The sequence below is a fragment of the Suricata suricatta genome, chromosome 4 (genome assembly GCF_006229205.1).
Source record: "Suricata suricatta isolate VVHF042 chromosome 4, meerkat_22Aug2017_6uvM2_HiC, whole genome shotgun sequence".
Taxonomy (NCBI): domain Eukaryota; kingdom Metazoa; phylum Chordata; class Mammalia; order Carnivora; family Herpestidae; genus Suricata; species Suricata suricatta.
Window position 1 is genome coordinate 145,284,358 of NC_043703.1, and position 20,332 is coordinate 145,304,689.

General features: G+C 51.4%; 2 protein-coding genes across 2 annotated transcripts in view; one reads left to right on the top strand and one right to left on the bottom strand.

Annotated features, from left to right (window-relative positions):
• Positions 1-14,974, top strand: part of HADHA (hydroxyacyl-CoA dehydrogenase trifunctional multienzyme complex subunit alpha) — a 46,023-nt gene extending 31,049 nt beyond the window's left edge. The window contains exons 12-20 of the mRNA XM_029938153.1: positions 3,218-3,352; positions 5,679-5,850; positions 8,117-8,203; positions 11,401-11,541; positions 11,974-12,042; positions 12,778-12,973; positions 13,583-13,697; positions 14,240-14,385; positions 14,475-14,974. Coding sequence (XP_029794013.1) covers positions 3,218-3,352; positions 5,679-5,850; positions 8,117-8,203; positions 11,401-11,541; positions 11,974-12,042; positions 12,778-12,973; positions 13,583-13,697; positions 14,240-14,385; positions 14,475-14,620 — 1,207 coding nt within the window. The 3' untranslated portion in view covers positions 14,621-14,974. The remainder of the gene's footprint in view (positions 1-3,217; positions 3,353-5,678; positions 5,851-8,116; positions 8,204-11,400; positions 11,542-11,973; positions 12,043-12,777; positions 12,974-13,582; positions 13,698-14,239; positions 14,386-14,474) is intronic.
• Positions 14,975-16,139: 1,165 nt separating this feature from the next.
• Positions 16,140-20,332, bottom strand: part of GAREM2 (GRB2 associated regulator of MAPK1 subtype 2) — a 14,069-nt gene continuing 9,876 nt past the window's right edge. The window contains exons 5-7 of the mRNA XM_029938564.1: positions 20,120-20,328; positions 19,055-19,218; positions 16,140-18,598 (exon numbers count right to left, since the gene is read on the bottom strand). Of these exons, the coding sequence (XP_029794424.1) occupies positions 17,566-18,598; positions 19,055-19,218; positions 20,120-20,328 (1,406 nt within the window). The 3' untranslated portion in view covers positions 16,140-17,565. The remainder of the gene's footprint in view (positions 18,599-19,054; positions 19,219-20,119; positions 20,329-20,332) is intronic.

A 20,332-nucleotide genomic window follows, 5' to 3' on the forward strand; every position in this document is an offset into this window, starting at 1 on the left:
GTGTTGGCGCAATATCTATAAGAAAGGAGACAGATAAAGTGAATGGTGGCGAGATTGCACTTTACTGTGATGCTTAGGATCTTTATATACCATAGGTGATTGCATCATTTTTCTAATGATTACATTGTTTGTTACTTCCAGAAAAATTATTATTTCCATGGTAGCAAAAACAGAAAATCAAAATAGAAACGAGGTACAATACAGAAGATCAAAAAACATAATTCATCACTCAAAATACATCAGCAGGGGTTTGTTTTATGTATATAGTGATATTATTAACCGAAGCTTATGACAAGGCTATTTTTTCTTAAAGGTGAACATGATGATTTATGGGTAAAGTGCCCCTGACCAGGAAAGGAGTTTCAATCTGAAAATTTGCCCACTCACTGAAACTAATGAAAGGTCATAGAAAACTAACTCCAGTCTCTAATCCATCATGACCAAGAGGTCATGCGCACATTCTCTAAAACAAAGGAAAGCAGGACCCAACAAGCCACATGGCACTGTATGCTCAGTCTCCCAGGAGAGCGACTCAATCCCGATCCTCAACTGAGGGACCTCACTTGCACCAGGGTCACACTTTCCAGACAAGCTGGAGATACGCGCGTTGTTCTTGGTGACTTACAGCCGGATCTCAACAGGCCTTTTGGCAGAACGGGCCCTACACTCTCAGGGCTCCTGTAGAGGCTTGCTTGCCTCACTATTGATGTCCCCTGGAGGTCTGGTTTACGTCCCCTGTTCCCAAATCAAACACACTAGGCACTGTTTAAGGAACTTGTCTCTCCCTGTGACTTGTGATACCATCTCTGGAAACTCATACTTTCCTCATTAAAGAGAAATAAAGCCTCACTCAGATTGTTAACGGCTTGTCCTTCGTCCAGCTTGCAGCTTCAACATTTAAGATTCCTTTTGCCTGGAGCCTGCTTCAGATTCTGTGTCTCCTTCTCTCCCTGCCCCAACCCCTCTCATGCTCTGTCTCTCTCTGTATCAAAAATAAATAAAACATTAAAAAAAAAAAAGAATGAGATATAGAATCACTGGGTCAGAGTATGTGATTTTTAGTTTAAGAGATTTGCCCTCCCAAGTAGGGCAAAGCATACTTCCATCAGCCATGCAATGAAAAAACCAATTTTTGTACATCTTTACTGATGCTTTAAAAACTTTTGCCAATCTGGTAGGGAAAGAATATCTCATGTCAATTTGCATTTCCCAGGTTATTAGGGAAATTGAGCATCTTTATTGGCAATTTGAGTTTTTCCTTTAGTGAATTGCTTTTTTTACTAGGTTGTTTGTTTTGTTTGTTTGTTTTTTTAAGTGTATTTATTTTGAGAAGCGGGGTGGAGAGAGAGAATCCCAAGCAGGCGCCATGCTGTCAGTGCAGAGCCCAACGTAAGGCTCAAACCCACAAACCATGAGATCATGACCTCAGCCAAATTCAAGAGTCAGATGCTTAACTGAGATACTCAGGCATCCTGTCCTTTTTTTATTGTTGTTTTTAAGTTATTTCCATGGCCAGTGTGGGGCTCAAACTCATGACCATGAGATCAAAGGTCACACACTCCACTGACTAAGCAAACCAGGGACCCCTGGGTTGTCTTTTTTAATTGATATATGCGTGTTCTTCATTTCCCAAGTTGTAATTCTTCACTGCTGTATGTTGCTGATTTCCTCCTATCCTATGGTTATCTTAATTTTTTGGGCTCATTTGTCTAACATAAATTTTTCGTTTTCACACAATAAATGTATCAATCTTTTCAGTCCCTGTTTTCTTTTTTTTGATTGTTGTTTTGTTTTGTTTGTTTTGTTTTTGAGAGAAAGCATGAGTGGGAAGGGGCAGAGAGAGAGAGAAGGAGTATCCCGGGCAGGTTCTGCGCTGTCAGCACAGAGCCCCATGTGGGGCTCGAACTCCTGAAACGTGAGATCATGACCTGAGCTGAAATCAAGAGTCAGATGGTTAACTGACTGAGCCCCCCAGGTGCCCCTCAGCCCCTGTTCTTTATATGCCTCTATCCTATTTTCTCATTGTTCTCCAGCTACTTAACATTAACCATGTAAATATGTGTGCTACTACAAAACTACATTTGAAAGTTGCTTCCAGGGGCGCCTGGGTGGCTCAGTTGGTTAGGCCTCCGACTTCGACTCAGGTCTAGATCTCACCTTTGTGGGTTCGAGCCCCGCATCAGGCTCTGTGCTAACAGCTAGCTCAGAACCTGGAGCCTGTTTCCGGTTCTGTGTCTCCTTCTCTCTCTGCGCCTCCCACTCTCATGCTCTGTCTCTCTCTGTATCAAAAATAAATAAAACATTAAAAAAAAAAAAGAAAGTTGCTTCCAGGACTTGAAATTAGTTTTCCTTTTTGGGTCATAAATACAATTTCTGAACATTTAATCAGAAATGTTAGGAATAAAGCTTTACCCTGTATTACAACTCTAATTTAGGTCTACATAGTGCTGTAAAGTTGGGCTTCTTTTATGAAGGAAATTGTTCTGGAAAAAATTTTTTATTTGCTATGGCATATTGTTCCAGAACTATGGAAAACTAAAAAGAGTAATCAGGTATGAGCTCTGGCCCATGAAATGCTTAGAATATAATTGAAAGGACAAAAATAATGTATCCGGAGCATTCTAGAACACTGTAGGGTAAGCCAGATGGGCCTGACAAGTTCCAGAGAAGTTTGTAGTGCAAAATGCAGGAAAGGGGATGTATGGAGGTTTTGGGGAGTTAGGTCTGGAAGCAAAGAAGCCATCCAGGAGAATTTTGATCTAATCCATGTAAGGAGTAAAATGGCACAAATTTCAGGAGAAATGAAAACTTACTGGAAAATGGTAAAATCACTAACAGGTAGTTGGAAGAAGTGAAATGTCGTTGGGCATATCGCTGCAAATTGGCTTTTGTTTGGAAAAAGAAATACTCCTGTTGACTTCAGAATAAACCAGGGTGTTTTGTTTTCAGGATTCTTAAGGCATGATTGAGGATCAGTATAATTCTGTCTTCTTGTGTAGGCCAATTCTTTTAGACCTAATGGATTTTTGCATTTAACTTTGAAAATCAGTCATTTTGAAAATCAATCATTTATTGAAGGCATATTTTTATAGATAAAAATTATTTAAAATACCTTATTGTGCCCACTTTAGTTGGTTAATTGGACTATAACCTGGACACTCTCCCATGTTTACTGAAATGATTAGTTTACCAAAAGTCATTCATGCTTTCCTTCCAGGCACCTAGCCATTCTTGGTGCAGGGCTGATGGGGGCCGGCATTGCCCAGGTCTCTGTGGACAAGGGCCTGAAGACCATCCTGAAAGACGCTACCCTAGCCGGGCTGGGCCGAGGACAGCAGCAAGTGTTCAAAGGGTGAGCCGGCGCTCCGCCTCTGCCAGCAGAGTGCTGTCTGTTTTGCCGTTACAGGTTCCTTTTTTCTGAACGTGGGGAGTCCTGGATGCTCCATGGTTAGGCTGTTCCCTTTGATCTTTAGAAACAGTCACTCCTTTCCCTTCATATTGTTGTACATCTTATAAATCATTCACCTCATTGGAATCTATAATGTCTGAGTGCAGGAAACTATCAGATATTTTCAAATGCCGTTTACTTTATGATTTGATGTCAAGGCTAGAAATCCTCGCGTCTGTGCATTTTGATAGTTTTGGTTTCACTGCTGTGTTGTCCTGGAATGCTGAAGCAGCACGACTTCGTGGAAGCTGAGGATGTGAGGGAATGTGTCATAACTGCAAACCAAAGGTGGGGCGGGCATCTTGTGCCTTCTGGTTCTTGGCTGCGTTACTGTAGAGAAGCAGGTACCAGATTTGGTTCCACGGGGTCCAAGACTTGACAGAATGTGTCTCCATCTTACCTCTGAATTAATAAAAAGATGAATATAATCCTCCCTGCTGCCCACATACTCCTCTCTCCCCCCCCTCCCCACCCCCTGTTTGGCAGAGGGGGGAAACAGCAGCAGCATGGCCAAACTAGGAATTGGTTTCCACTCAGTTCTCTGCTCCAGTGTGATGAGTAAGTAAGCTTGCTGCACTTAGACTGCCCTCCACGTGACTTTTAGTTGAACGAGCTTTTTCCTTAAATGTGTTATGTAGCTTAAGCATGTTTGACTCTCTTCTGCAGAGACTCTACTGCTGCTACTACTGTGCTATCCAAGCCGTGGCAGGTTTAATCATTCTGGCAGAGTATTGTAAGATAGCAAAGAGTTAGAATAAAAACTCTGACCCAAAAAACCCCCCAAAAAACAAAAATTGGCATGTGCCAGCAAGATCCCAGCGTTGCTGAGAGCAGCATGTAAGCACCCCCGACGCCGTCCCCTGCAGTCCCTGAAGTGAGAAACTGCTGCCCTGGAACAGACGCCGCTCTGTCTGTCTGGGAGTCAGGTGCCCCGGGCTTCCGCTCGTGCTTCAGGAACGGCGGGCTCTGGCGGATGCCCTTGCCAATACGGCTGACGTGGCACGTACGCGTGCCCTAGCCTCTCTTGACAGTTTCGTTAGGCATTAGAGTTAGAGCAACTAGTAATGTTTTAACTCTGATGAGCATTTTGTGTTCTGCCTGCTGATATGCTTGTCAGAAACCAGGAAATTTGAACCCATACTTTTAAGACTTTGATTGAATACTTCTTTGAACTTACCTTGTGGCTTTAATTTTTCTTCTGGTTCAGGAAATTGGTGAACGTGACTCAGCTCCGTTCTTCATTCACAGGAAAACTCTAGGTCAGTTATTCTGAAAGTGTGGCCAGATTAAAACCTCAGAGAGCCTGTTTTTCTTGGCATTGAAAAGTAGTCAGTTCAATGTCTGAATTGCAGGAATCCTTTTTAGCTCCCCATGGGAAAGAAGAAACCTTAAGTTAATATTTTATGTAATCAATACAGCATGCATGCCCCCTGCTAGCTGGAAACAGGATCTCAGAGTAAAAGAAACAGGAGCACCTGCGTTGCTCAGTCAGTTAAGCATCTGAGTCTCAATTTCGGCTCAGATTGTGATCTCACCGTGAGTTCGAACCCTGCCTCAGGCTCCATGCTGACAGCACAGACCCTGCTTTGGGTTTTCTCTCTCTCCCTCTTTCTCTGCTCCTCTCCTTGCTCATGCTCGCATGCTTGCTTGCTCGTGCTCTCTCTCTCTTTCTCTCTCTCTCATACACATACACACAAAATAAATAAACTTAAAAATAAATAGATAAATCAATAAGAATACAAGAAGTCATGCTTGGTCTCTGTTTTCCAGAAGGTTATAATTAGAGAATAACAGAATGGTGTGTAATCAGGTGTAAGTCCCTGTGGTCTAGGACACATGTCGGGGGTTTCGTCTGTTAGGGTTTCGTCTGTTAGGGAATTACCAGAGCTGTTCCTTTGCTTCGCCACTCTGGCGTTTGCATTTACTCCTCTGGACAAATGTGACTATTTGGGGAGTAATAGAGTTTATGTAAGTTCCGCATGTAGGGCATGGTCTAGGAGAAAGAATGTGGATTTGGAGGCCAGCCTGTCTTTGGCACCCTGGCACCTAGCCATTTGACCCCTAGCGACCTCCGAGCCTGTTGGAGGAACTCTTTTTCCTCAAAATGGGAATGGAAGAGCTGCCTCGCAGAGTTGGTGGAAAACACGGAGCGCACCGTCTGGCCCGTGGATGCTCAGTAGATGGTGAGTGTCCTATTCTTCCCCTCTGACTAGGACTGTCTTTTTTCTAGGTTGAATGATAAAGTGAAGAAGAAAGCTCTAACATCATTTGAAAGGGACTCCATTTTCAGCAACTTGACTGGGCAGCTCGATTACCAGGGTTTTGAAAAGGCCGACATGGTGATTGAAGCTGTTTTTGAGGATCTTAATCTTAAGCACCGAGTGTTAAAGGAAGTAGAAGCGGTAAGTAAGAGGACTGTTGTGCTTGAATCCTAGTATAGTGGGTGGAGGACACGGAGGTTTCTTTTAAACAGAAACTCATGGTTCTTTTTATAGGGTCGTTCATTTCCGAACATCAGTTTTTATGTCAACTTGTGCACACTGCATATGTTACCAAAGTCAGATCTAAGTCCTGAGGGAAGAAAATCAAGGCAACAAGCACAGGGTTCGATAGCGTTCTGTGTGAGTTCGGTCACCCAGAGCTGCAGATAACCTCGTGGAGCACGGCCTGCTCTCTTGACATGTTTGGTTGGCTGCAAGCCATAACTAAACGTCTTCGGGTCTAGTCCGCAAAGGAAGTAGGGGAGAAATTATTTCTTCTGGCAGGTTTCAGACGCTTCCTTTGTGGAAGTGCTCTACCTCACATAAAACAAGTGCTGTAGTGGGTGGTGTAAAGAAAGAGCCCAGAGAAGAAGAAAGGACAATAATCCAGGTACAAACAGAACCAGGGCCTTGACCAGCCTATAGGTAAATAGATAGAATGTGGGTTAATAAATTGTGCACATGCAGTGGCACAGACCTGGCCGTCCTCTGGGGATCTCGAGTAGTGGCTGTACCCTCACGATGCCCTTCTGTGTGAGGATGGTCCCTGCTGTGCGACAGACTGAACCTGAGGAGGTTTACAAACTAAAGAGGAGCAGCTCTTCTGGGGACAGCTTCCACTTTGAAATCCATACACTGCAAAATCTTTCCTTTGGGCAAAGTGTCACGTGGGTTCAGCTGAGCGGGAAAGTTCAGAAGAGCTGGGGACATTAGTATTCCATATGCGCTGGGTGGCATTTCAGCTCAGGTGTGTAGCTGGTGTTCCCATGGCTGTCGGGGTGCCTGCCGAGGCAGTGCCGGGTAGACCCCGAGGACCAGCAAAAGCCGACACAGGCTGCGTGGAGAGAGGAGCATCTGCCAGTTAAGGGGGGACGGTGTTTGCTCCCGGGGTCCCTGGGTCTGCGAGCACCAGCACGGAGAAAGATTTGTTAGTTTTAGCGGTTGGGAAGCTAGCAGCCAAGGAGAAGAGAAAGAAGAAGGATCAGATCAGGAGAGGGGCAGGCGGTGAACAGGCCTGTACGGCGGTGCCTCTGGCTGCCAAGAGAGCAGGAGCAGGAGCTGTGGGGCTTCCTGGGGCCTGGAGCTCTGAGCGCCACTGCTGCCTGCCGTTGGGAAAAGCGAGTCTCAAGAGAACAGATGCTGCCTCTGGATGGGAGGAGAGACGCCTGAACCAGGAGGGGAGGAGCTGTTGCCAGCTGTCTTTGGAGACACTGGTTTGCTCTTCATAGAGAATGTCACCACCAGCATGAGATACCTCGCCACCAAGAGGTGCCACCGGGGGCTCCATTAGCTTCCTTGCAGTTACGCCTTGCTGTCGACTCACACTGTTGACTGACTAAGATCGTGGGGCCTCATCACAAGCTGACTGCTAGGCCAGGTTCTGTCCAACAAGTGCCTTTCTAGAGTTTTCCCTTTTTTCTTTTTAAAAAAATCCTAATGTAGTGTTTTACCTTTATCTGCATTATAATAGATTTTATTTTACACTCACGTTTTCGGTGTGTTGAATATATCTTGAACCTTGATTCCCATCTCTGATGTTAGAATTTTGCCTGTCCCAGTTTGCACAAATTTGACAGGTGTGCTTTCCATGATTTTTATATAAGCAGCTGAATAAAAACATGAATAACTTGGGATCGTAGACAGAATGCTGAGCCAGTCTATGTTGAAGACTATTCTCCAGGTTGATAAAGCTAATAATTAACAGTATTCACGTGCTGTAGGTTGATGACAGTGGTGTACCGTTTTCTGATAACACTGTAAAATGAGCTAGGCACGCACGTGATGGCTTGTTCTTCTCAAAGTGAAGGGTGGGGGTATCCTGAGCCTTCAGACTTGAGGGCAGATTCAGACAAGAAAAGGGATTGGCACCCATGCTGCATCTTGAAATGAATGAGATTTGAGTCAAAATCATCTTTTCAGTGTTTATTTAAGCTGTCTTATTTCCCTAAGTGCCGAGATGTAGTGTCCAGGATGTGGGGCCAGAGCTAGAAGGCGGCTGAATGAGCACTTGAACAAGGCTGATGCACTGCCCATCACAGAGGCCCTGGGCACATAGTACCTACTGTCTGAGTGGTTCTCGGGGAGAGCAGGGCTGGACCTGGGGTCACACTTTAGCTTTGCTTCGGACTGCGGCCACCTCTCAGGCCTACATGACACATTCTGAAATGCTCTTCCCCGCCGCCCGCAGGTGATTCCTGATCACTGTATCTTTGCCAGTAACACGTCTGCGCTCCCAATCAACCAAATTGCTGCTGTCAGCAAAAGACCTGAGAAGGTAAATTCTGAACAGAGGGAAACCCCTGAAATGTTTTCCCACCGCAGGCTCCTTGAGGAAGGCTTAGAGCGTGGCAGGGGACTGGTGTGGACTGTGAAGTAGAGGGCCGGCGGCGTCGCTGCAGACACCGGGCACAGAGAGGCTGTGCCCTGACCACTGTGGGATGCTGGCCTACGTGAAGTACAGCTAAAGTACTTTCACAGGTGGTTTGCATCCCTAACGACTCTTATTTTTTAGGTTCAGACAACGAAATGTACCTTTTTGGGGGCACCTAGCTTAGTCAGTTAAGCATCCAACTCTTGATCTCAGCTCAGGTCACGATTTCATGGTTCATGGGTTCAAGCCCCACATCAGGCTCTGCACTGAGAGCACAGAGCCTACTTGGGATTCTCTGTCTCTCTGTCTCTCTCTCTGTCTCTCTGTCTCGCTCTCAAAAATAAACATAAAAGATAATGAAAACTACCTGTATTATAATAGGTGGGGTTTTTTTGGTTTTTTTTAATGTCTATTTATTTTTGAGAGAGAGAAGGAGACAATCCCAAGCAGGCTCTGTGTGGTCAATGCAGAGCCTGATGCAGGGCTTGAACCCACAAACTATGAGATCTTGACCTTAGCTGAAGTCAAACGTTTAACCGACTAACCCACCCAGGTGCCCTATAATGAGGTATTTAAAGATAGGCCCAAGGGGGCACCTGGCTGACTCAGTCCATAGAGTGTGTGATGTGTGACTTGTGATCTCAGGGTTGTGAATCTGAGCCCCGTATTGGCTATAGGGATTACTTAAAAAAAATCTTTAAAAATAAAAAAATTTTTTAGTAAAGGTAGACCCAATTTAAGAGGGAATACTCCAAAATCTCACTTAAGCCACAGAGCAGACACTGGTGACTTAGGACTTGTTTGGTTCCAACCCCATATCCAGGAGTGGAAAAGCAGGAGGGAGGTGAGATGGGTCTGCCTGTGGGCTCACTCAGACCTCCGCCCAGGACATGAAAGGGCAGACGCCCCTTCAGTGAGTGTTTGGAACGATGCCTAGAAATTCATTTTTGGGCTTCTGCTGAGTACCAGCGTAACTTGGGCCTGATAGAGACAGGTTCAGGGATGGCAGGAAAAGGTCACACGGAGAAGTGGCAGCTGATGGTGTGACACTGAGGGAAGACACAAAAACAGCATAAGGTAGACGGACAGTCTGGCCATGTCCCATCACTCTGAGCACCTCTGCAGCATTTACAGTCTGTAAGGTGGGGGCACCCCAGGGACTCGGTCGGTTGAGCCAACTCTCAATTTCGGCTCAGGTCACGATCTCGTGGTTCGTGAGTTCGAGCTTCATGTGGGCTTGGGATTCTCTCTTCCTCTCTCTCTGCCCCTCCCCTGCTTGTGCTCTCCGTCTCTCTCTCAAAAATAAATATATAAACAGTCAAGTAAATAAAGTCCGTAAAGGAGACTCTTCCATGCTAACTTCTCGTTTCCCAGTGGAATGGAGCAAGTGTCATGCTTTGCCGTCCTGGCCTCCAGGGATCTTGGATAGCTTCTGGCACTGCTTCCCCTATGCTATGTAAGATTAAGGTCAGAGGGACACACGTAGGGTGACCAGCCATCTGATGGCTTTCCTGGGACATAGGACCAACTGAGGTACCGACATGTTCCAACCGAGAAAGTCCCACGATCCAGGACACGTTGGTCACCTTTGGCACAACTTTCTTTAGTGATATAAATAGATTTTGCTTGGGGTAGTGATTACATGAGTGTATATGCAATTATGAAAACTCATCAAAATGAACACTTTAGGGGCGCCTGGGTGGCTCAGTCGGTTAAGCCTCTGGCTTCGGCTCAGGTCAGATCTCACATTCATGGGTTCAAGCCCCGCATCAGGCTCTGTGCTGACAGCTAGCTCAGAGCCTGGAGCCTGCTTCAGATTCTGTGTCTCCTTCTCTCTCTGCCCCTCCCCCTCTCATGCTCTGTCTCTCTCTGTATCAAAAATAAATAACACATTTAAAAAAGATTTTTTAAAAAATGAACACTTTAAAGTCTGCACATTTTATTGTGTATAAATTACATATCATAAAGGCTAATTCCTTTTGCTCCAAAGTACTGAGTCTGAATGAGGTCCTGCCTTTTTAAATACCTTAGACATCGGTTAAAGAACAGTTGAGGGATTAAAAGCAACTTCTGGATTGGTAAGTTTATGGAACATGTAAGTGATCTGCGTATTACAGAATGGAGGGTAGGCAGGCTTTGGAAACAGGCCAGCTGTGATAGAGTCCCACTGCCATTTACACTAACTGACCCTGAGCTACCCGGTGTCTTTTTTCCTCATCTAGATAAGACTGGCTAGTAGTTCAGAGAGTGATGGATTAAATGTAAGAAATAATGGCACATGTATTAACAGTGGATAGCCAGCAATCAATAAATGGCAGATATTATTAGCTATATCTCACAGCTAAAATGAGGTGGGGGAGCAAAACTAAGTTTATGGCTCCAGTGTTCTCTCCTTCAGCAGTTCAGCGGGGAGGACTAATGGTTAGCTTAAGAAGGAGCTTCTCAACTTCGGTATGTATCAGAATCTCCTGGAAGGCGTCTTAAACACAGATCTGGGCCCTGACCTGCCTCTCATTCGGTAGATGTGGGTTTGGGGCAGGCCTGAGAACTTGCAGTTCAAATAGTTCCCGGGCGATGTTAATGCTGCTGGTCCAGGTGCTTCACTTTGAGAATCAGGTGCGTTTAAATGCTGATAAATGTTATTTAAACCCAGTGGCCTGGGGGCGAGGCCCATCTGTGTAAAATCGAGATACAGCTCTGACGGTCTAGCATACTGACTCTTCTGCCTGCCTCTGCCTTCCCACCAGAAAAAGTGGGCCCTCTCACCTAAACCGTCAGTATCATCAATAGGAGTGGAATCTTCATTCATTCTTCTCTGATCATCTAATTTGGCCATTAGGTGTGATTTTGGTGCTAATTATTGGTAGGATCTGTTGCCCTCAGTGAAAAGCCCTAGAAGAGGATTCCAGTGAGCCCTGCAGACATACTGAACTTTTTTTTTTTAATCAGAGAACCACGGTGCCACACCACTCGGCTGTATCAAGCAGCATTCCTCTGTCACAACCGCCTTTCTCTCCCTTGCTTTTCTAGCAAAACCTGAGCGCTAGCGGGCTCTCTCCTCACTGTTCTTATATCTGTTGGCCTTGCATTGCCCTTGCCAGGTGATTGGCATGCACTACTTCTCTCCGGTGGACAAGATGCAGCTGCTGGAGATTATCACCACCGAGAAAACTTCCAAGGACACAACTGCTTCCGCTGTAGCAGTGGGGCTCAAGCAGGGCAAGGTCATCATCGTGGTTAAGGTAAAGAGCTGTGAGCCAGAGTGGCAGATTTGGGGAAAGTTCTACTAGGACTCCTTATACCTCCAGGCTTGTTTATAACTATTCTGCGGCAGATACATCCCCTCTGGAGCTGCTTTCCCTTGGCGGTCTGCAGTGTGGACAGTGCCGTGGACTGTACTGCTGAGTCACGGGCTGAGAGGGGAGTGTCTGGGACATGGCAGGTTCTCCCAGCCGTTCCAGACCTCTCAGGTGGCGGTGAAACCCGGTGCTGTGCCCTTTGGTTCAAGCCGTGCTGCCCTGGGTGTGCCTTCCTCTGCACTGTAACTCTAACGATTCTGTGTGGGACTGTCAATTGCCTTGACTTTTGAAACACCTGGGGGAGGGAGCCTGCTTCCACGCCGGGTAGTGCGGGAAGCAGAGGAGCCGGCGAGCTCGTGTCCTCTCCCTTGGCAGGACGGGCCTGGCTTCTACACCACCAGGTGTCTCGCGCCCATGATGTCCGAAGTCCTCCGAATCCTCCAGGTGGGTGCTGCTCTCGGAACGTTGGGGGAATCTCCCACCCCTTACACCAGTCCTCCAAACAGGAACAGGCTGCCTTCTGGCTCACTAAGTCCTGGCTCTCCTCCAAGAAGGCCCTTTTCCCACACCATGGTAGGAAATCATGGCTTTGCTACCCTGCATGGGGCAGGATTTTAGCTCTGCTCCCTTAACCACCTCCCTGCTCCAGCGGCCCAAGGCCTTCTGACATGCTCTTCGCCATTTCTGATGCCCACTGAGGCAGGGACCATCCAGAACACGCGGACCCACTGTGGCCTGACTGGCACTGGACCAGCTTTGCTGCACACACCCCTCCAGTGGCACCACCTCGCCGGGCACTCCTCACACACTGGCTCGGGGGCTCCGCAGCCCTGCTCCGTGGCGAGGCCTCTTCTCTTAGTTATGGGAACCTTGGCCCTGTCTGCCGTGGAATCTCGTTACTACAGAGATTCAGAATTGCAAACAAGAAGGAAATGAATAGTGTGTTCATCTTGAAATGAATTTGTTCATTCCTTAAAGGGCTGTAGGTTAGGGAACGCACAGACTTTCCCCCTGATGGCTCCCAAACCTCCTTGGCCTCCTCGAGGGGAGCAGCCCCAGTCCTGGGCCTGGCCAGGGGGGTGCCAGGAGAGAAGCGGGTGCTCGGAGGGCTGGTACAGGGAGCCCTTGTGAGTGGGCCGAGAATGCCCTCCCTGAGGCCTCTGCTTACCTCCCGTTCAGGAAGGAGTTGACCCTAAGAAGCTGGATTCCCTTACCACAAGCTTTGGCTTTCCCGTGGGTGCTGCCACACTGGTCGATGAAGTTGGCGTGGATGTAGCAAAACATGTAGCAGAAGATCTAGGCAAAGCTTTTGGGGAGCGGTTTGAAGGTGGAAGCCTAGAACTGCTGAAGCAGATGGTGTCCAGGGGCTTCCTGGGTGAGTAGCCTCAGAGAAACGTAACGCCATTCATTCTAGTTCCCAAGACACACGGTTACAGGAGGCCCATGTGGATGAGTTCTTCCTAAACACAGAGCCCGCTGTCATGGGGTCTTTTAAAATAATGTCGTGACAGCCCCTTAGGCTGGGCCTGTAGTTTACATCTGGCCCAAGGCCTCTAGTACAGCTGTGATTCTGCAGGAGCAGGTTCTGCCTCTGGGCTTCACCTTGCTGTCTGGCCACCTGTGCAGAGAAGGTGGTGCCTGTAAACAGAGTATGTGATGGAGGCCCAGCAGAGGTGGCTCTCTCTTGGCAAAGGAGCAGCAAAACCCACCCCAGGACCACGGCATACTGGGGCCTGGTGTTGCCTATCTGGACTTTAAAGCTGATCCAAGTGGCCTTTCCCATCACCTACACAGATTTCCAAGCTCTAGGAAACACATGATCATTTTTCCTTCTCTGCTAACTCTGCTGACAAACCCCAAATTCCTAGGGTTATCCAGCCAGACAAGTCAGGAGGACGGTTAGCACTTTAGAGCAGACTAGCGGAGAAAAGAATCGCAGGCCGGAGCTCTGAGGGTTGGTAATTCTCTCTTTTCTGGCTTTTAGGTCGCAAGTCTGGGAAGGGCTTTTACGTCTACCAGGAGGGTGTGAAGAATAAGAGTTTGAATTCTGACATGGATGGTATCTTGGCAAGTCTGAAGGTGCCTCCTAAATCTGATGTGTGAGTTAACTTGAGTAGCTAATAGTGTGGAAACGTTTCTCTTGGGCCCACAGCTTCTCAGCCCTGTTCCATCGTCTTTGTTATAACCCCTTACCCGCCAGAACACTTCTGCCCTCCCAGATGCCACCTCGTTTTCTGCTGAGCTTCAGGGTAAGGACTGCAGCCAAATCTTGGAAAGACCCTGCTCCAGCCTTCCCTCTGAAGGTCTGGAAAGAACTAGAAAGACATTGTCCTGGTTCCCCTTTACCCCGCAAACCCTTTTTTTCATTTGTAATTGACAGCTGGTTATGTCCAGAGATTCTGTCGACCCTGCCCTGCCATGTTCTAAGCGCCACTTCCTGGTTAATTTGGGCGAGTAGCTCTAAGCCCTCTACTCCAAGGGCAAGGCCGCTTCCCAGTGGCTCCTGTCTCCAGCGCTGGAAGCCCTGTACCAGCTGGCCCCCTGGGCTCAGGCCACACAGCCCTCCTTCCCGTTCTGCACTCGCAGCTCCCGGGCCCCTCCCAGGGCGCTTCAGCTGCCTGAATGTCTCTCCCTATCGCAGCTGCTCTGACGAAGACATCCAGTACCGCCTGGTGACAAGATTTGTGAATGAGGCCGTCATGTGCCTGCAGGAAGGGATCCTGGCCACCCCTGCAGAGGGAGACATCGGAGCTGTCTTTGGGCTCGGCTTCCCCCCGTGTCTGGGAGGTTGGTCTCGCAAGTTGGGGAAACTAGCTCGTCTTATCCCAGAGCTCGTTTCGCTGTCTCCTTCAACAAAGTCCTGTTTCTCCATTTAGGGCCCTTCCGCTATGTGGACCTGTACGGTGCTCAGAAGATCCTGGACCGGCTCAGAAGGTACGAAGCTGCCTACGGAAAGCAGTTCACCCCGTGCCAGCTGCTCACTGACCACGCGAACAGCCCCAGCAAGAAGTTCTACCAGTGACGGACCCGCGCGCCCAGCTGCCCGGCACTAACACAGCTGCAGCGGCGCTGGCTCTCCAGGCGAGTGGCATCTAGGTTTATCAGTAACCAGAGGGAAAACAAACTCCGGCATTGGGGTGCACCCTCATCAAAGTGCCTTTGGCTCGGTCTCTCCCTCCTGGTGGAATCTGGCTGTGAATTAAGTGTGTACTTCATGTTAGAAGGCGGAACTCACTGTGCTCATGAACCCAGAAGCCTTGACACTCACCGTGGCAGGGTCTCTGGAACCATCCTACTGCCTGCTCCCCCTGGGCCAGTGATGGGGAGGGCCCCCAGCCCAGTACACGGTAACAATAAAAACCAACTCTTCTCAGCCTGCATGCTCCTTTTTCTTCTGTCTTTGCCCCTCTGGTTTAAATCCGCCCGTCAAGGAGCCAGAATAAAGCCTGTGCTCTTGGGGTGTGAATGTGTTGGGAGAGTTCTAAACAGCCCCTTGAGAGACTGTCATGATGAAGTGGGGCTTCACAAGCCAAACCCTTCAACACCTGGCCGTGCTTACATGCTCTGGCAGCTTCTGCTCACTGTGGGGGGAGAGGCCCGACTAAGCGATGGGCCTGGAGGTCAGGATGTGGGAGCCTTCTTGTCCCAAACTGCATTTCCTCGTGGCACAGTATTACCAGTGTGTGTGTATGTGTGTGCTAGGACGCATCCGCGTGGCTTCAGGACGTTAGCATGGGAGTGACGCACAGGTGTGAGGCCCTCCTGGCCAGTCTGTCCCGCACGCACTGCCCAGAGCATGGAAGGAAGGAAGGATGATGAGCACAGTGAGCGGGACATGGCAGGCTGCGCCAGCCCACCTACACCGCTGTTGCTCAAGATGGCCCTCTGCCAGCGCGGTGCCCTCGGGCCAGAGAGCGCTATGCTCAGCTTCCGGCAAAAGCAGTACCCAGTCTGCGTAAGCAGCTTTGGGGCTCCCACCCAGCCTTCCAGAAGCACCCCCACTGCATATGCACAGAATCCTAACAAGTCAGCCCTGAACCGTGACCCATTGCTCCTGCCTCTGCCCCAGCTGCCAGGACTCCAGACACCCTCCTGGTCCCATGGGGCTTAGCTCCGGCTCGAGGGCCTACTCAGTTGGTTGCCACAGAGCCAGACTCTAAAACCAAGTCATCTCCGTGCTAGGCGTTCTCAGGTGACCAGAAGGCAGAGAACGGGTTCTTACACCAGAGCCATTAACAGCCTTCTAAATGGGGCTCTGGGAGCATCTCAGGCAGGCACTTGGCCAGTGCGGGAACTTAAACTTGGGGCCTGGCTGGTGAGCTGGAGTTTTCCACTCAGGAGTACTGGAAAGTAGGAATGATGTGGAAACCTTGGTGGGAGCTGGAAGATTCTTGGAGGATAGAGGCTGATGACGGGCTTTCAGGAGAGATCTCACCCAGGATTGGGCCACAGGCACACCCATTCCAGAGACTTCTGCCTGCAGGCCTTCACACTGTACCTGTCACTCCCCGTAGCCCAGGTGAAGAGAGCCGCAGATCCCGAGCATTCCACCGGCACGTCTGTCCAGTGCTCTAGCGTTTATTTCACTTGTCCTTGAGGATTCACTAAGTGACCGGCAAGGGAAGCCAGATGCTTCAACATCACAGTGTGTGTGCTCTGCTGCCCAGCTCCCCTGGCCTTGGAGCCGAGACGTCAGCTCAGGGCCTGAGCACCAGCATGGCTTTGCTACTCTTGAAAGAAACAGAGGAAATAAATATCTAGGACGGCTAGGTAAGGCAGAAGAGAAGGCTGGTACGCCCGGGGCCTGATGCCAGCGGCATGAGGAGTCAGTGCAGTCCTGGGTAAGGAGACCGAGAGCCCGGGGAGGCGGGGCAGGGGTGCTTGTACACAACTGCCAACCTCCGGGCGCCACACAGATCATCGTGCCCAAGACCCAGGGGACAAGGGCCTGCTGTGAGGCAGATGAACAAGTGCAGGGGGCCTGAGCTCCAGGATCGGCGATCAAGCAGGTCTGCCCCAAACCACTGTGCTTCCTCCCCACCTGCCCCACCTGTGCCTGTGACAGAAAGCAAGAGGAGGACCCCGTATGTTTGCCAGAATCAACGACATGGGCAGCAGACGGGGGGTGGGGAGGAGCGGTGACTGAAGGCCACCTGCCTCCCGAATCCAGGAGCAGCTGACCTAAGTCTACCTGCTTTTCCACCGAGCGAGAATCGTTGCAGACTGGACCCAGCCTAGCAGGACGGAAGGCAGAAGCCTGGGCACTCGAGACGCCGGGGAAACCCCTGGCTCCCTAACAGCTCAACAGCAGAGCTGTTCTCGTCCAGTCTTCACCCGCAAGCCGGCACTGGCGGCTGGGGCCTACGAGGCACAGTGGCACAGGCTTGTCCTCAGGGCACCTGTGCTCAGGGCCAGGGCCCTGATTCACAGAAGGGGGAGGGAAGGCGGCCCAGAGACACGGAAACGGCACCCAGTCTCCAGGGCAGCTTAGGCCAAAAGCCCACAGAGCACAGAGGGGAGAGGGCACTTGGTGAATTTGTGCTTAAATCTTCTTCCTGGCCTCTAACCTGAACCTACAAGCTTGAGGAGTGCAAGAGGTCTGTGAAGTGCTGCATGAGGACACGGGAAGATGTCAGGGCACCGGGAAGGCCAGCTCTTGATGCCCCTTCTCTCTGGGCCTCACAGCAGCGTTTCCCAGGCCCAGGTGTGCGCCGGTGCCTCCGCCTCCTCCCCACGTACTCTACACACTCAGGCCAGATGTCGCCACGCAGGGCCCGACCCCAGAGCACCCACTTCCAAGTGTGTCTCCCCTGCATTCACTCTGAGGGGCTGCCTCGCTGGTCTGTCTTGGCATAGATGCCCCTTGCAGGCAGGCCCCTGGGAGCGCTGTGCCCCTGCAGACCCAGGGCTCCCCCCCCCCGGGCCTCCGTGCCACCTTTCCAGTTGTGCCGCTACGAGCTGGTAACGTCAGATCTTGGGCCGCCAGCCTTTGATGAATTGCATGATCTTCTTGACCTGCAGCTTGGTGAGGTGGAAGTCCTCGGCCAGGATGTCCTCACTGAGCTGCACGAAGATGCTGCCATCAATGCGCTCTCTGGCAAAGAAGCTCACCACGTCCTCAGAGAGCCCGATGAAACGCAGACTTCGAGAGACTTCTTCCAGGGAGAGTGCAGACAGGTCAGCAGGGGGCTGCCAGGGGGAGGCATCCCGGCCCCCCCAGCCCGAGGGCCCCTCCCGGGGACTGGCAGGAGGCGCTTCTAGGCGCCCTTGGGCGAGAAGGAGCCGTGCTCCGCCTGCCTCTGGCCCCTGCAGGGTCACCGGTGACAGTGGGGTGGAGACCTGCCGCAGCACCAAACCTTCTGGTTCGAAGGCCTTAGGGAGTCCAAGTGGTGAAAAGCAGGCTCCAGGCCCAGGGGCCCCCACAGCTCTGGGTTCCTGACAGCGCAGCAGCTCAGGCTCTGGGGAACTGGCCTGGCCCAGCTCAAAGGGATCAAAGGGCTCCAGGGCTGGTTCCTGCCACTCGGAAGAGGAGGAGGACGAGGTGGCACAGGAAGGGGGAGCAGCCGAACAGGCCTGGCCCGGTGAGCCTGGGCCCGGAGAGAAGGCAGGGCTGGAGGTAGCCAGGGGGCCCGAGGTGGCTGTTGGCCCAGAAGAGGCAGCCACGGGAGGGCCTGAGGGGTACGCAGGCCCCGAAAAGGGGTTGAGGGCCCCGAACGGAGCAAAGCGTTTCTGCGGGTGTGAGGCCTTGAACAGAGGTGGGCAGCTGTGGAATGCCTTGACCGGGGTGTCGGCCCCCAAGAGGGAGGCAGCCCGACCGCTCAGGGGCTCAGCAAGGGCCCGGGTGGCCTGGCCAGGCTGCGTGGTGGAGGGCAGGGGGCCCGGGGGCGGGCGGCCGGAGGACTCGCCGGCCTTGCAGTCTCCCCAGGTGCATGGGTAGCAGTAAAGGGAGTAGGCATCCGGGGACGGTGACGGCGAGCCGCTGCCACTGTGGGGGGCCGCCCTGCGGGCAGAGACACACACGAAAATGCACGGGGCTGTGGCAAACTGCTCTGCCAGGTCAGAGACCGCCACTCTGCCCTTAGCAAGGCCAGCTCGCACCCCAGCCCCCAAGGCCTGAGAACCCCTGGGACTGCCCTCGTCTTTCTTCCATCTTCCAGCCTCTCCCGCCCCAGGAAAAATTAAACAAAGCCAAATTACATAAAAATGTCCACATGGCAAGGAGCACTCCATCCCATGGCAGATGCACCTGTGTCCCCACCCAGCCGTCACCAGTTAGGAAAGGAACAAACTGAAGCAGGAAGGTGGAGAGCAAAGCGTGGCCCCAGCCCCCTCGAGCACGGGCTCGGCTCAGGCACGGAGCCCCTCCGAACCCCCAGGCCTGGACTCTTCCTCAGCACCAGCTCCCCTCCCCAAGCCCCTTAGGAGGCCCCAGCACCGCGAGGAGGAAGGGGCTCACCCATCCTGGAGGCCGGAGGAGTAGTAGGAGAGGCTGGAGCTGGGGGAGTGGACGGGCTGCAGCTTCGGGAAGCGTGGGGGCACCGGGGGGCTGCCCGAGGGCCTGCCGCCGCCACCCCGGGGGGGCACAGGGGGGGCGTTGAGCAGGCGGCACTCCTCCTTCACCTGCAGGCAGAGGGCCCGTGACTGCATATCCTGTCCCCAAGCAGTGGGATGTCCCTTACCTCCCCTTTCCCCAGCAGCTCGGCAAGGAGGGTGTCTGGGATGGACACTTCCCGCTTTGCTAAGAGGCTGCCTCTGCCTCACTCACCTCTGCATTCTCCCACCCCAGCCCTCCCAGTCTCTCCAGCCTGTTTCACTCGACGAGAGCCCACGACACATGCACCATCTCCTGTGGCTTGGAAATCCATCATGAACATAAAAAAATATATAAGATCCAAAACAGAGAAGTAGACCTAGTCCCTCCTCCAGGAAAAGGAGAGGAAGAAAATAGTGTGACAGGGAGAAGAAGAAAGGACTGTCCGCCATCTACATCCCTTCCTTACAGGTCAAATACTCCAAGTGCACTCCCTGGGGTGTTAACAGCTGTAGTCCATTTCTGTGGACCAGTGTAGTTGCAAAATTCTGCCATAGGCACAGATAGGGTTCCTTAGTGCAGGACTTCTCAGAGCCTTAATGAACCAGTGTTCTGTGGTTCCAAAGTGAGGAGGGGGTGGGTTAGGAGTCATCCATTACATTTTGTAAACGTACTCCACTCCACTATGGGACCTTCTTTTCACTGGACAACTTAAAGAACCCCTGTTCTGTGGAGCCTTCTGATTTCATCCCCAAACTTTCTCAAGCTAGAGACCTGCTAGCACCCTCCTCTTGAGAACTCAGTGCCACCGTCCCCGGTATCCCAGCGTCCTTTTCCGGCTCCTCCTCTCCTCCCACCCCTGGGACACCTACGAGGCTGGGGCGCAGGAGAACTTGCTTCTGACCGGCCACCTCCCTGGAACAGGGACCCCGCCACCCCCAGCTCCGCTCCCCGCCTCCCACCCTTCCTGCCTACATCACGGCCACTCACCGCCTCGGACTTGGGAGGGACGGGAGGCGGCGGCGCCTCCGGGTCCAGGCAGGGCGGCCCTGCGGCCCCGAAGGAGATGAGGTCGGGCCCAGCGGGCGGCCGGGTCCGGCCCTCGGCGAGGCCCTCGGCCGCCTGGTGCGTCCACAGCTCCTCGTAGGGGATCTCGGCTGGCGGCGCGCCGGGCTCCGCGAGGCCGGCCCAGTCGGGGCTCAC